We start from the raw sequence: 16,796 nt of genomic DNA, 5'->3' as shown, positions 1-16,796 counted from the left end.
CACGTGGAAAAGAACATTGAATTCTTCCTAATTTTTTATCGCCTTTTAAATAAAATTTAAGCATCTGTGTATATGGCATTGACTCTTTGTTTCCAGCCAGCGTGCTGTGGACCATCAGCAAAGTGCTCCACAGACTACGGGTTGGAATGTGTGTTCTAGGAAGTTAAAAGTAGTGTTTAAATAAAGAATACAGAGGTACTTGATTAAAATTCAGAATGAAACCAGACAGTCTCTCAATCTAATATCAAAGTCCTGCAAGATGTTTTTGTTTTTATCAGGTCTTTCAGAATGATAACATTGTAGAGATTAAACATCTACATCTAACTTTTTAATGTTGTTTAAAATGTGAAAAAATAACCAATACTGATAGAAATATATATCCATGTAGAATTCTCGTAAACAAAGCTTGTATCTTGTTTATACAGAAAGCATATTTTTTCATTTTTATGTGTGTGGCTTTAAGAATTTTGGAATTAGGTTTCTTTTATAATATAGTTCTTTGAAATATTGAAAGTATCTCTATAATTACATGATACAGTGATATTTGGAATCCTGTCATTTAAAAAAAATTTAATAAAGGAAATTGAAAATACAGTAAAATTAAACAAGCGAAGACTTATTTGAAGTAATAGTTTGCCATATATAATAAATAAGACACAAATGAACTAGGTAAGCAATGTTATAGTTTAAAAATGCATGTTAAACAGGAGTGTGTTCTAAATCTAACCTACTAAACTATTTAATAAAGGAAGTATCTTTTAGTTTGAAAATTCGGCCCTGCATTGAGGACAAACTAGGGAATTCAGCTTCACAAGGACAGGTTTCAGACATTGACGTTACAAGTCCAAAAGGGAAAGGTGACAAAGCTGCTCTGAATGGCAGGGAAATCTGGCCTATTAGGATTGGATTACCCTCACAGGTACTCTTCAGAATATTAACTTGGCAAGTCTCCAAAATAGGGTCTGTACTTGCTGATTTTCTTTTTCTTCCTCAGTTCCTTTGTTGCTAAAGTGCTTTAAAACATACTAATATTTGTAATGAACAATTACTTTTTTCTCTCATTCTTTTCATACAGAAGCTTCTGGTGTTTAATGCTTTAGTTACCACTATAACAATAGATCTGTCTGTCTTAACTGTGTTTGGCTAAATTTTCATTGAATGTCTCTTCTTCTTCATGTTGACTTGTTTTGGGAAGTGGAGATTTTATAAAAATGAGTTTTTACTAATCTCCTCCTCCAACCCAACATATGTTCTTTTTTTATTAGTGAGGGGTATAAATCTAACTCTATGTCCAGCTATTAATCTAACTTTTTGTAACCACAGCTTGCCACTTCAGGTTCATGCCTTGATGCAATTGCACTCTTATTTCTGGGAAAGTGTTTTTAAATTGGCTTAATGTAGTGTCATTTTAGATAATTCACACTTAGATCTGTTAATTTTCATGCTATTAATCTGCCTGAAAGAACGTAATAACAAACATCTTGTGTAGAGAAAGTGTAGTGGAAGATCAAAAACTTCTGTTGCCCAAGGAAAAATATGATCTGTAATAAACTCTCTACAGAGGATAAACTGTGCATGCCTGTTGCAGTACCCAGTTATACCTGCAGGGAAAAACACATTTGTGGGGGTCAGTGCCTTAAAAACCGTGTTTTGAAATGTGTCCAGTCCTCCTGTGATTTTTTTTTTCAATAAATATTTTTGTAATTGAATTTTTAGTGCTCCATCTTTTTTGTTTAAACTCAAATTGTTTAAATACATTATTTGAATACAGTAACTTCTCGCTTAACATTGTAGTTATGTGCCTGAAAAATGTGACACTCTGACATTAGTCCCCCCTCTTTCCTCCCTCCCCTGCACAGAAAACAGGAGGCTCTTTGGGGGCAGCTCAAAGGCAGAGGGCAGGAGCAGCACATGGCAGTGTGGGGAGGGACAGCTGAACTGCTGGCAATTGGTAGCCTGCTGGGCTTAGGAAGCTGATGGGGTGGCTGCCAGTCTGCCCTGGTTCCAAGCTCCCACCAGCTAGCTGCAACAGGCTGCTCTTCCTGCAAGCATTGGACAAAGCAGGTGGCTGCCAAACAACATTAAGGGAGCATTGCACAACTTTAAACGAGCACGTTCCCTAATTGATCAGCAACGAAACAATGTTAACCGGAATGACTTTAAGTGAGGAGTTACTGTATTTCTATACCCTTAAAATAGCAAATTTGTCAAGCTTGAGTGCCTAATTTTAGATACCCAACTTGGGAAAAAAATTGGTCTTCGTTTTAATGAGTATAGATGCCTCTGACATGCTTTAAATTAAGCTTGGTTTGTTTATCAGTTTTGGTTTTTTCCCTCTGCCATTGATTTGACATGTGATCTTGCACAAATCACCTAATCTTTCCATGCCTCAGTTTCTTTGTCTAAAATGGGGATTTACACAGGGATTATCATTGATGTTTAGTGGTTTAGAGTCATTTGAAAGTGTTGTTACATTTTTGAAGACCTTTTATTAATAATTAAATTCTGGATGTTTAAAAACAGTGGATTGAGCTGAACATGGTTTACCCCTTAAAACATTGATTTTTGGAGATTGACATTTCTGATGCCTAGGCTGAGAAGGAGTTGTTGCTCACTGCATTCTGGGATCCACACTGTCTGCGAGGGGGGCAAGAAGCAGCACCCCAGCTACAAAGTTAATTTACTGTCCATTAAAGTACTTGACCTTGCTTTTTCCAACAACTTCCAAACTCTGTGGGAGTACCTCTGCAGTAGGGCCAAGTACTTTAATATATGCAAACATATTCTTCAATGTAGGAATTTTTCACAATTCAGATACATAGTTGCTTACAGTAGGCACTCGACACTAGATGGCAGGTGAATTTTTTTGCTTTAGGAGTGGGACTTTCAGCTTGGCAAATATTTAAAAATGCATAATACTGGTATTTTTGTAGTCCATCTTCCTACTGTGAAAATGCAGTTTCAAACTTGATGCAGAGTTGTAGACTACATATGGTTTTATGGAATGAGAAACAACTTGTTGCAAAATTGTGTGGTGAAAGAGAAAGCTTTGAGGTGAGTGAATCATTTTGGACCTTGAATCTTATTGAGGCAGGGTCCAGTGGTGCTGCTTTGGGTTGGCAGCTGCATAACGAGTACTTGTGAACAGATCATTCAGTTTCTGTTTTTGCTCTACGCTGGACTGTTAAGCCAGTATAGGAAATGAAGAGGATCAGGTAGATATTTTTAAAAAGTGTTTACTGCAGAGACTCTTTAAAACAAGTTCAACACCAAACAGAAGTCTTTGCTTTTTTGCTATTTTAATTCAGTATCTTGAATTGCATTTTATATCCATCAGGGATTGAGGGAAGGAGTACTCTTATGGCTTTGTGGTTATATACTTTTTGTGTTAATGAATTTACAAACAAAGTGTAGTTAAAGGAAGAAACGTGCAAGTTTTTAATTTTGTAATCTGCTTGTGGAAGGTGCTGAGTTGGTAGACCCGAAGACAAAAGAACGTTACTTACCTGCAAGGCATTGTGCAGCATGGTTGTTGGCAGTAAGAGCTTTTCCCTAAAAGGACTCGAACTTAGTCTAGAAGAACTTGCTTTAAGTGTGAAGAGACTATAGTTAAGTATTCACCTCTTTACACTTCTCAAGACTAACAGTTCAGGTTTTCATTGAGCTGTTAAGGTTCTGTTTACATTAAGATGTCATTGTATTACTATTTTCAGAGTAGCAGCCGTGTTAGTCTGTATCCGCAAAAAGAACAGGAGTACTTGTGGCACCTTAGAGACTAACCAATTTATTTGAGCATAAGCTTTTGGGGGCTACAGCCCACTTCATCGGATGCATAGAATGGAACGTATAGTAAGAAGAGATATATACACACACATACAGAGAAGGTGGAAGTTTCCATACTTACAGTTTGGATGGCAACTTCCACCTTCTCTGTATGTGTGTGTATATATATATCTATATCTTCTTACTATACGTTCCATTCTATGCATCCGATGAAGTGGGCTGTAGCCCGCGAAAGCTTATGCTCTAATAAATTTGTTAGTCTCTAAGGTGCCACAAGTACTCCTGTTCTTTTTGTGTATTACTATTGCAGAGTTATCAAATTCCACAGCTATGGTGGTATCCTTTATTATCTTCCAGGCCAGAGACCCCCAGCAGGAGGCTAAAGAGGAGCTAGAGAATTTGAAGAAGCAACATGACCTGTTAACAAGGATGTTACAACAACAGGAACAGCTGAAAGCGCTTCAGGGAAGACAAGCTGCTCTTCTTGCTCTGCAGCATAAAGCAGAGCAGGCAATTGCTGTCATGGATGATTCTGGTATGTGGAAGGACAAGAGTATATAATGATAAATTGATATATTGATTGATTTAAAACTGACACTCTGAATTTAAAAAAAATATTATTAAAGTATAAATGTACCACACAATTAAAAAAAATGTTCTGGATATATTCTTAAGCTTGTACATTCTGTGCCTTATATAAAATACCTGTAATATTTGGAGTATTACTGCAGGACTGCCATTTGGTGGGAGTACTTAATTTAAATATTTTTAATATGTTATTAGGTAACAAGGCTACAAACTTAAAACTAGGGCTGTCGATTACTCGCAGTTAACGCAGGCAATTAACTCAAATTAATAGCAATAAAAAAATTAATCGCTATTAATTGCTGTTTGAATCACACTGTTTAAACAATAGAATACCAATAGCAATTTATTAAATATTTTGGACATTTTTCTACATTTTCATATCTATTGTGTTCTGTGTTGTAATTGAAATCAGTGTATTTTTTATTACAAATATTTGTAACGTAAAAATGATAGAGTATTTTTCAATTCACCTCATACAAGTACTGTAGTGCAATCTTTGTCCTGAGTGCAGTTTACAAATGTAGATTTTTTTTTTGTTACATAACGGCACTCAAAAACAAAATAATGTAAACCTTCAGAGCTTACAAATCCACTCAGTCCTACTTCTTGTTCAGCCAATTGCTAAGACAAACAAGATTGTTTACATTTAGAGGAGATAATGCTGCCCTCTTCTTATTTAAAACGTCACCTGAAAGTGAGAACAGGCATTAGCATGGCACTTTTGTAGCTGGCATTGCAAGGTATTTCCAAATTGAGCGATTGGATGAACAAGAAGTAGGACTGAGTGGACTTGCAGGCTTTAAAATTTTACATTGTTTTATTTTTAATGCAGTTTTTTAACATAATTCTACATTTGTAAGTTCAACTTTTATGATGGAGATTGTACTACAGTACTTGTATTAGGTGAATTGAAAAATACTATTTCTTTTCTTTTTTATACTGCAAATACTTGTAATCAAAAATATACAGTGAGTACTATACACTCGGTATTCTGTTGTAATTGAAATCAATATATTTGAAAATGTAGAAAACATCCAAAAATATTTAAATAAATGGTATTCTATTATTTTTTAACAGTGCGATTAATTTAATCTTTTAATAGATGGACAGCCCTACTTAAAACCCTAAGTTCCTTCCTGGTACTTTGAGATGAGCCACCAAAGTTTACTTTAAAAACTCAAAAATGTATTTTTTTTAAACCTTCCTTGTATAAGGAAGAACAGAACAACTATAAATTTGATTACCATATCTTAACCAAATATAAAACTAGATTTCAGATTCTAAAGAATCTGAATTGTAGACTTGCCTCCAACTGTTAAACACATCACAACCACTATAAAGATAAGTTAAGTGTTGTTCCATTATAAACCTGTACTTTAATACTTCCTTAACGTTGTCAAAAGAATCGTTGGGGTTGAAACTTCTCACATTTGGTCTCTGCCAAAAGATAAATTATTTTGGAAAGTATGAACAGAAGTGTTTTGAGATCAGCGTTAAACAACCTCTAATAATAATAAATGATTTGAAAGTTAGGTGGTTATGGTTTCCGATCTGCTTACCATCCTCACAGAGTGTGTACCATTCTTGTTTTTAAAAGCTTGTTTAGTAAATTTCTAATTGGGAGAAAATCATTTTAAAATTGTTTTGACTTCAAATTTCCCTTTGCCTAAATTCTACCTTGTTGTTTTTAGAAATGGAGTGCATTGCTTGTGACATCACACACAAGAATAGCACCAACAAACTGACAAGCAAAATTGTAGCCTAGGGCTCTGCCTGTAGTAATTGGTCTCTTCCTGTGTCCTCTCCTAACAAGCCAGCTTTGAGGTGGGATAGAAGGACCATACAGGATGGTTTTGCTTTGAGATGGAATGATCCTCCAGGCAGCTAGTAGAACATAAGAACAGCCATACTGGGTCAGACGAATGGTCCATCTAGCTCAGTATCCTGTCTTTCGACAGTGGCCAGTGCCAGGTCAGAGGGAGTGAACAGAATAGGCAATCATCAGGTGATCCATCTACTGTCACCCATTCCCAGCTTCTGACAAAGAGGCTAGAGACATTCAGAGCATGGTGTTGCATCCCTGCCCGTCCTGGCTAATAGCCATTGATGGACCCATACTCTGTGAACTTATCTAATTCTTTTTTGAATCCTGTTATAGTTTTGGTCTTCACAACATCCCCTGGCAAAGAGTTTCACAGGTTGACTGTGTGTTGTGTGAAGAAATACTTCCTTTTTTTTCTTTTAAACCTGCTGCCTATTTTCATTGGGTGACCCATACTACTTGTGCTTTTGTGAAGGAGTAAGTAACATTTCCTTCATCACTTTATTCACATCATTCATGATTATATAGATTTCTATCATATCCTCCCTTAGTCATCTCTCTTCCAATCTGAAAAGTCCCAGTCTTTTTAATCTTTCCTCCTAGGGAGATTGTTCCATACCCTTAATCATTTTTGTTGTCCTCTGTACCTTTTCCAATTCTAATATATATAGATAATAAGACAGAAAATATTATAATGTCACTATATAAATCCATGTTATGCCCACACCTTGAATACTGGCTGAAGTTCCGGTTGACCAGTCTCAAAGATAGAGCATACCATGGTTCTGGGGAAGGCATTTCTTCCTTGCAGGTCTTCTGAATCAGCTTCTGGGCATCTTCAGCTCTGCCTTATGGTGTCTTTTGTCCTAAACAAACTTCCCAGTACTAGTAGAAATCTGAAGTTCTATACTCCTCTCCCCTACAGAAATAACCTCTCTTCATAGGAGGAGGTGGTTGTGGACAGAGGAGAGGCTTATTCTCTATTCCCTGGTGCTACTCTTATTTGTGTCGCATTTGTCCTGGTGGTACTCAGAGCAGCATCCCACTAACCCTTGTGTTGAAAAAGGTAGAAGAAGCCAGGACTGGGAAAAGGAAAAAAAAAATTTGTGTAAAATTAAATAAATGTAATGTTTTAAAAATAAATCCAATTAAGGGTTTACTAAACAAACGATTCATGTGAAGTTAAAAATAGGCCAGACACCCATACTTTTGTATGGCTAAAAATGGTGGCTATTTAAGATCCTGGTCTGTGTTGACAAGTGACTGTTTTTAAAGTAATATTGTAGAGTTCTACATTTGTCTTGATTTCCATATCAAACGTGTTTTTACAAGTAAAAATGTGCCTTTTTTCCTAACTGCCAGCTCTGCAAATCAGATTTGAATGTCAAGATGAGGTATTTCCTCCTAGCATACCATGGTCAGTAAAGGTTCTGAGGCCAAATTATATTATTGTCTTCGACTGTAACTGACTGGAACACAGAGTTCTGTTGATATATGAGAAGTATGCTATCCAGCTTGTTGTTCTTAGCTGTGTTGGTTCTGCAGGGTCATACAGTTTTTAAACAAAACAAAAAACACAACAAAAACTGAACTTAACTGATTTTTGTGGGGGGGGGGGGAAACAAAAAACAAACCCCAAACGCAAAAGGACAAGATCTGTTGAACAAGGTACACTTTTGCATAGTCAGCCTCAATCAATGTACAATTTCACTGCGAAAACTATGTCTACACTACGCTGCGGACCTTACAGTGGCACAGGTGTGCTGCAGTAAGGTCTCCTGTGCAGCTGCTCTTTGCTGGTGGGAGAGAGCTCTCCTGCCAGCATAATTGAACCATCCCCAACAAGCACCCTTAGCTATGTTTGCAGGAGAGTCTCTCCTGCCGACGTAGCACTGTTCACACTAGCACTTTTGTCGGTGAAACTGATGATGTAGACATAAGCCCAAGTGATGATTTCTTTCTGGGGTTGGGAACAATTCTTTTTTTTTTTTTTGACATCTGTTTTTCTAAGGATTACTTCAGAAGTTTGTTTGATTTAAATTTCTATAATGTGCGCACAGCGTTTGGTTAGTTCAGTTGAAAAAATAAGATAAATTTGTCCAACCAGTGCTGTATGTTAGTAGATATGGTATATACTTATTTTGAAATCTTAAACCATTTTCTCTAATTTACCTTTTAGTTTAATGTTTTGGACTTACTGTTTTGTGTAGTTGTAACAGAGACCACAGGTAGCATTTCAGGAGTGAGTCTTACATCTGAACTAAATGAAGAATTAAATGAGCTAATCCAGCGTTTTCACAATCAGCTTCATGAATCTCAGGTAACTTTTTTTTTTATATAGTGTTGCTATGTATATTTTAGTTCATTTTCCCTATAAGGGTCTTAAAAATACTAGAATAAATAGGTTTATTTACAAAGCTATTCTGACTTAGTTTTCAGTATACTTTCTCACACAGTGAGAGTGATTGCTGTTTGATAACATTTTATTAAATCTTCGGGGCAGTAATATGCAGTTTAAAAGATTTTGTTTCTTAGATCTTGTTTCTGTGATGCACAAAATTTAAGCTTTTTGTATTGCTACCTCTTAAATGCCTATACTTGTCTGACTTGCTGAGGTATGGTTTCTTCTAATTATGTTTTCAATAACATGCCCTGTAGGTTACTTACATAACTCATAACAAGAATTGTATGTATGGCCACAGGTTTAAGACACAATATTCAGTTTAAAAAAAACCCTACAACATGTTTGAAATTTATTATATGTAAACCTTAACTGGATTTGATTGTAAAGTTTTTTTGGTTTTGCTTTTATTCCAATTGATGCTTCCTATGTTTTACTTTGGATAGAAGCGGTCATTCATTGACTGTTAAAAGCTTAGTGTCAGTTTATACCTGGCTCTTTCTTGGAAGCCAAGAGCAACAGTTCCACATCATAGTACTAGTTATTATGCAGTTGGAATTATATAAGAGCTAACTATTGTTTAGTTTGAGAACCTTGGTTTTCTGTTATGGAGCTCTTAGCACTAGCCTTTTTAAGAAGTTAAATGAGGTATTTTTTTACTTTTATGGAGTTGGGAGAGGTAACTAGCAAATTATTATGGCATCTTCATAGTACTTGTAGTAAAATGAAGTTTGTTTGTTTTTAGACTCAACATGTGCCAGATAATAGAAGGCAAGCAGAAAGTCTTTCACTTACTAGAGAGATTTCACAAAGTAGAAATTCTTCTATGTCACAGCACTTATCTGATGAGAAAGCACAACTTTTTAGCAAGATGAGAATGTTGCAGGGTAAAAAACAAAAAATGGACAAGTTGTTAGGGGAACTTCATACGCTTCGTGACGAGCATCTAAACAACTCCTCCTGTAAGTAAATGTATGCAGAACTCACTTTAAACTGGATTTGTTTAATGTAGTTTATAGTCCTTTTGAACATAACGTGCAACTAATGATTCAGAATTGTCACTGATCTTAGTACATGGAAGTATTGTTTGTAGTATTGTTGTAGCTGTGTTGGTCCCAGGACACGACAGAGACAAGGTGAGGGAGGTAATACCTTTTATTGGACCTGTTGGTGAAATGGACTAGCTTTCAAGCTTCATACAGCTCTTCCTGCAACCTATGTGAACCTCTTATAGTTAACCATGTGTCCCACCTTGTATTTAGCTTAGACAGTCTGGTTACTTTCTCCAGACCTGAGGAAAAGCTCTGTGTTTGAAAGCATGTCCCTTCCACCAGCAGGAATTGGTTCAATAAAAGATATTACTTCACCCATCTTGTCTTTCTCCTGGAAGTATTGTCATTTGTGTAGCTTTCAGTAATAACAAATTTTAGTTAAATGTTTCCTTTTTAATGTAGAGATTTAAATACAGAACAAGGAATGTTTTTTTTTCTGTGGTAATAATCTTTTGCTTTATAATATTATGAAAGTCCACCAAACTGATTTAGTGAAGAATCTGACTACAGAACTCTGTAACTGTGGAAATACCCAATATTACAGACAAAAAGTGCAGTTTAATGTGATTTCTTCAGTAACTTCCCCCAGTGTCTTGAAAATAATTAAATTTAATTGCTTTCTTTAGGTTAAAATGATTGCATTGAACCTCAGTGATAGGTTGCTCCCTCTGTTAATAGCAGTTTTTGTGGCTAAGTTCCTGAAATGTTTGGGAAGGTTTACACTAACAGAGATCTGTAAAGTTTAACCTTTGTGCTTTAGAATGGCTAAGACTTAAAGGGACACAGAGTTAAATAGTTTTAGTGCTATGCTTTGCCCTGAATTCCTGACCAACATTTGTGGTGGTAAAACTCTCACTTTCCTATCTTGTAAATATTTGTCTTCTCTCACTAAAAGGCCAAAACAAATGGTAGAAACTGAATATATAGGGACAAACAATGAACTTAACTGTATACACACTTCTGTCAAATGCATACAGTAAATTAAAAAGATTTTTTTTCTCTAATCTTTGTCATTTTGTGTTTTGTAATAAAAGGTAAAATTTCATTTTCAAAATTTTATTTTCAATTCTTTGTTCCTTTAATATAACTTTTTTAAATTGGCATACTTCCTAGGGAATTTTTTTTGTTTGCTTATTTTGATCTACACACTTGGTATTTAGTTCTTTACGTACAACAGACAGGAACTTTACAGTTGTACTGACTGACTTTTCTCGTTAAGATAAGTTTGCCAGCTTCTGCTCCTCACACCCTCCGTGACTAGCTGTTTAAATGTTTGAGTGGCTTGGTTTCTCTCCATGTGGCATTCATTGTCCTGGGAATAATATTCTGGCTTCTAGTTTTCTTTAAGACACAGGTGTTAAAAACTTTGTAAGGGCCCAGAGGTTTCAGAAACCTGATTCAGGGCTTTTGTTTTAAGGTTGGGTGATTCAGCAACAGAGTTTTAAATGTGACTTTGAACTTGTAAAGGTGCCTAGGATGAGGATCCTGCCCCTGCCAAGTTTTCAGGCAAGGTTTTCTGCTGTAATTATGGGAGAGACTAATTAATTCACTCCTGAATAGAAGATAGCTGTTCACTGTTCCCGGCCAATGGGAGCTGTGGGAAGTGGCAGCCAGCACGTCCCTGCAGCCTGTGCCACTTCCTGCAGCTCCCATTGGCCGGGAATGGTGAACCACAGCCACTGGGAGCTGTGGGCGGCTGTGCCTGCGGACAGTCAATGTAAATAAACTGTCTTGCGGCCAGCCAGTGGATTACCCTGACAGGCCGCAGGTTGCCCACCACTGTCCTAGAGGTAGGTTGTCAGATTTGAAATATCTGTTCACATGAAGAAGGCTAGCTAAAAGATAGCCACTGTTGGCAGTGCCAAATTCCAGGCATCAGATTTCCAAGATCTGTCTGATTCTGACATGGTCTCTGTGGTTCCATCATTGAATCCCAACTTGGTTTCAATTTCAACTTCAAAGACCAGAGGTGCAGAACTGAATATATTTTGCTGGATCTGGTACTCTCCAGGTCTGTGGGGCCAGCTTCTTCCTACAGTCCTGTTCTGAAGGTCATCCTTAGATCCAAAGAGATTATTTACTGTGGTGGCTAATGTGCACCCTCCTGGTTGTGAATGCTCCATGGATCTGCGTGAGACGCTAATGGCTACGAGGAAGATACAGGCTTCTTCAGTTCTGTGTTCTGCTTCCTCTTCACCTTAAAGTAGAAGAGCAGAGGAGCTTTGTTAGTCTTTCTCCAGAGAAATTTATGCCACGTCCGCTTCTGAAGTCTCCCACAAGGGTCTCCAGGCAGAGCTTTCTCACCTTTTATTGCTCTTCATCTTTGGATTCTGTTTATATGTCTGGTGAGTTCCGTAGAGGATCTGAAGTCAGATCCTCAGGGAGGAGGGTAGAGGAAGAATTAAGAGACCTGATTTGTGCCCCCTCAGTTGTTCCTCCTACTTGTGGGCAAGTAACTGGATCCCAGCTACTGGAGAGACTGGCAATCCTGGTCTCAGTGGCCTCACTGGATTCAATCACCGGACTTTTTAAATTACCGCCTTATTAGATGAAGAGGCAGTGTTTCATTGGTTAAGTGTTCGGTGGCTGAGCAATCCTTGGATCCAGTTCCATCAGATCAATCTGTAGCTCAGACAGTGCTTTTCTGAAGAGCAGGATGAGGAGATAGTGCCTCTTTTTGAATGAGAGCAGATGGATACAGACTTTAACCTGTATTTGTTACTTGATGAGCATGTGAGTGGTGCTTCTGCATCATCTCATTTTGAGGACAGTTTGCAATTTCATGACCTGGTGGACCACATGGCATTCACATTGAACTTTTACCACCTTTGACTGTGGATGAAAATTCTCACCTGGTATTTGATGTTCTTGGGTTTGCCTCTAGGAATAGAATATCATTGCCCATGCTGGATAGTCTCCTGTAGCCTGCTAGGACTGTTTGGATGATCTCTGCTTCCTGTCCACCTATTTCTAAATGAAAACCAGATAAATTGTATGAGAGAACCCGGAAGGGGGTGTGGTGTGTTTTTGTTGGTTTGTTCATTCACCCTTTACTTAATTCACTGGTGGTGGCTGCTGCCAGTAATAGGCTTAGGTCCAGTCAGGCCCATCAACTATTGGTGAGTGAAAGGGAAAAAAAGATCTGTGTTGTTTGTTTTTCCCCTTCTTCCTCTTCTCTTGGTATTAATGAGGCTAATTACTAGGTGCTCATGGCCTGTTGCCAATTCCATCTGTGAGGAAAGATGGCTGCATTTTGTTCAGGATTTGTCAGATAACAGAAGGCTGGCAAATATTATTTTGATGGTGGCTCAAAATATGGTGAAACATGCGCTCAGGCTTTGTCTGATGCTTCAGACTCTGCCACTAAAGCATTGACATATACAGTTACCTTAAAGAGATGTGCATGGTTTTATTCCTCTTCATTGACTCTGGATACCAAAATTTAAGTGGAAGATCTTCCTTATGATGGGGGATGGTCTTTTCAGCAACAAGATCAACAAATTGTTGGAGAAATTAAAGGATACTAAATCCACTGCTCAATAACTGGGTCTTCATCTCTTGCTCAGAAGAAGATGCCATCTTTCCTCTATCAGAGACTGGTTTACCCTCCAATCAGACACATCGGCAATATCATCAGGAAGCTTGTTGCAGAGCCAGCACAAGAAAGTGGACTTTCAGTACAGACATAAGACAAAACAACCTGCTCTTTCCTCTTTGGCTTCCTCAACTACCAGGCCTCAGATTTGATGGGAAGACTAAGCGTCACGAACCAATTAATGTGGATCCCTTCCTTCTGTTGTTTGGAGACAGGATAGCCCTTTAAGTAACAATTGAAGGCTTATTACATCAGACAAGTAGGTTCTAGAAATTAGGGGATGGCTAGCTGTGCAGTTTGAAAAACTGACACCTTTCAATTTCCCCTACCTTTCCCTTTACAGTGAGCTTTCTTGCAAAGCTGTCTTTCTATAATAGGTTCAAAAATTCCTTCTGTTAGGTGCTGTCAAAGAGGTTCCCAAACATCTTTGGCATCAGGGGTTTTATTCAGGATGCTTCCTGGTACAGGAAAGAAGATGGCAGATTCCGTCCAGTCTAAAATCTGGGAAGATTCAACAAATACATTCAGAAGTTCCGGTTTCAAATGCTAAACCTGACCTTCATAATCCGCTCGCTTTCAACTATGGATTGGTTCACAATTCTTGATAGAAAATGACAGCTATTTACATATACTTTTGTTTTTCTCATATTTTCAGCATTGGCTGCTGAAATCCTCTGCACGAGAATACCTGCTACTTCACATCAACTCCACAGTCACCTTATTTACAGAGCTGGGACTGCTGCTGAGCATGAAAAAGTTGAATCTCTGCCCAACTCAGAGACTTCATTTAATAGTTCTGTGTTGGACTTGGTAACAGGAGGGGAATGACTTTTTTCCAAGAGGAAAGGTCTCTGAAGGTAGAACAATCTGTTTTAGTACATCCAGCTGAGTCTGACCCAGAAGGTGATTTTCATGATGTAATCTCATGAGCCTTACGGCAGCAACCATTAACAAGACTCCGTGCGCTTATCTCAAATTGAGGTCAGTGTAGCCCTGGATAGCTCAGGCTTACAGACTCAATCTGGGCAGTCTTCAAATGTTTATCATTGTGCCTCAGCACGTCCTAAATTTATTGATATGGTGGAAGACAGATCAAAAGTCCGCAGAGGAGTCTTGTTCAGTCCTTCTTCACCTTTGGTTGCGATAACCAACAATGGCTGGGGAGCTCATCTGGGTCATCCTACAGTTTGAGGCCATTGGCTGTCTCGCAGAAATTGGAATTTCTTGGAATTAAGAACCATTCACTTGGTCCTCAGATCCTTTCTTCCTCACGTAATGGGGAATGTTATTCACGTAGCAATGAACAATGCAATGGCTATGTATTACATCGACAGCAAGGAAGCACTTATTTTTACCTGTTGTGTGTCAAGGTAGTCAATTTATGTGATTGGTGCCCTCTTCACAATGTTTGTGTGTCTGGCCTTGCATCTTACAGAGGAGAGCAGTGTGTTTAGTCGACTGTCTCTGTAGGACAGTGTACAGATGCATGAGTGGTCCTTGGAGAAAATGTCTTGAGCTATTCGATCTTTCAACTGGGATTGCTCCATTGTAGATTTGTTTGCAACCATTTTCAACAAGAAGTGTCCCCTCTGCTGTTCAAGAACAGGAAGAGACAAACAATCCAATTCAGTCATGTTCCTGCTACACTGTGGAAAGGGTCTTCTGTGTGCTTCACCCTCATTAATTTAGAAAGTGGTGAGGAAAGTACATCAAAACAAAGCAGTGATGATGCAATTGCCCAGCTTGGCTGAAACAGTAGTGGTGGTACTTCGTCTGTTGGGTGGGATTCACAAAAGTCTCCCTTTGTCTCCTGATCAGCTGTCGCAACAGCAGGGCAGGATCCTTCATCAGACGGCTTGGGCTATTGACTTTGACTAATGTTGAACAATGCTGTTCCTCTGTTGTCCATGATTCCTTGTTTAATGCAAGGAAGCTGTCCACAAGAGAGTGTTTTTGAAATGGACTAGATTTGTCTCTTGGATGTTTGGGGCAAATCTGATTCTTCAGTCTCAACTTCTGTTCTGTCTGTTTTAGAGTATCTAATGTGTTTGAAGTCTGAAGGCTTATCTCATGCTTCTTTAACAGTTTATTTGGCATCTATTTCTGCTTACCATGATTTGATTGATGGTAGATGACTATTTGGACAACCCCTTCATAAACCTTTTATCTGAAATCATGCAATCTGTATTCCCATTTGAGGGTGCCAGCCCTTCCATGGGATCTCTATTTGGTCTTGACCAGACTGATGAAGCCAAGCCACCCCTTGAACCTTTGACAGAGTTTCTTATTTTATTTGTCTATTTATTATAGTTAGACCATCATCCAGAAGGGTGAGTGGATTATGTGCAGATCTGCCATTTTTTATTTTTCATAAAGACTAGGTGGCTCTTAGATCTGACCTCATGTTTCTGCCAAAAATAGTATTGGAATTTCACTTTGATCAAACTATTAATTTACTATTTTTTCCCTTAAGCCTCCTGTTGCTAAAGGAAAATCAGCGTTACATATTTTAGATGCTAATATAGTGTGGTTAATAGTGTATATATTCAGACTATTTCCAGATTTAGTAAACAGTGTATCAGTGAATGTTGTTAATTCCCGTGCATGCTATTGTAAAATCTCTTTCTACTAGAGCAGTGCCTTAAACATGTTTCTACTGGGAAAATCTGTAAGGCTACTGCTTGGAGGTCAATCCATACTTTTACCAAACACTACGCTTTGGATTTGGCTTCAAGAGCAGATGCCAGAGTTGGTAGATAAGTGCTTTAGCCATTATTAGTACTCTGTTCCATCTGCCTGACATTTCAGCACTGCTTGTCAAACTATTCATAAGTGGGGAATATGTAAAGCCTCTCAAAGAAGAAATAAAAGTTACTTACTTGTCACGAGAGTTCTTCAAGAGGAGTTACATAGTCATGCTTCCCACCCACCTTCCCCTCTTTTTCCAAGTCCTACCTTGGTTCTCTGGGTTAGTGGTGGAAGGAACTGAGTCAGTAAAGGGCAGACTGCCCTCTTCTATAGCTTCACTCTCAAAACATTCAGGGACACTGAGAGAAGGGGAAGGAGGAGGTGCATTTGTGGTCTAGTGGCTGCTGCTTGGAGGAGGCCTGCTGTTAGGTACCACCAGGCTGCATATTACCCATAAGTGTGAATAGTGTGGTTATTCTTTCAAAGGCTTAACTGATGCTGAGCTGGCAAACCTTTCTTACAGCTATCACTCATAGGTTCAGTTGTAATATCTCTGTTTACTGTTACAAATTAATTTATTAGAGCATAAACTTTCGTGGGCTACCTCCCAGTTCATCGGATGCATAGAATGGAACATATAGTAAGATATATATATATTTTGATAAGTTGGAAGTTACCATCCAGACTAACACGGCTTCTACTCTGAAACCTGTTACAAATTACTTACACTAATAGTCTGAAATAAAAGCTCTCCAAGAAACAACATTTGGAAGATGAGAAATATTGCCTTTCATTTTAAATGCACATATCTACAATGACAATTAAAGAATTTGAAAACTTTATAAAAACAATGAGGAGTCCAGTGGC

At 38.0% G+C, this 16,796-nt stretch overlaps 1 protein-coding gene across 23 annotated transcripts in view; it reads left to right on the top strand.

Moving 5' to 3' along the window:
* The window catches only part of PCM1 (pericentriolar material 1), an 88,552-nt gene that overhangs the window by 14,174 nt on the left and 57,582 nt on the right, over positions 1 to 16,796 (top strand). For 14 of the 23 annotated variants that reach the window (XM_073341890.2, XM_073341884.2, XM_073341896.2 and 11 more), the window contains 4 exons: positions 749 to 919; positions 4,141 to 4,318; positions 8,404 to 8,513; positions 9,340 to 9,556. In XM_073341890.2, coding sequence (XP_073197991.2) covers positions 749 to 919; positions 4,141 to 4,318; positions 8,404 to 8,513; positions 9,340 to 9,556 — 676 coding nt within the window. The remainder of the gene's footprint in view (positions 1 to 748; positions 920 to 4,140; positions 4,319 to 8,403; positions 8,514 to 9,339; positions 9,557 to 16,796) is intronic. The other 9 variants (XM_073341897.2, XM_073341889.2, XM_073341905.2 and 6 more) reach the window with 2 other exon arrangements.

Source organism: Lepidochelys kempii, chromosome 4, assembly GCF_965140285.1.
Source record: "Lepidochelys kempii isolate rLepKem1 chromosome 4, rLepKem1.hap1, whole genome shotgun sequence".
NCBI classification, from domain to species: Eukaryota; Metazoa; Chordata; order Testudines; family Cheloniidae; genus Lepidochelys; species Lepidochelys kempii.
The sequence above is the reverse complement of the archived record's forward strand: the minus strand, read 5'-3'. Positions and strand labels throughout refer to the sequence as shown.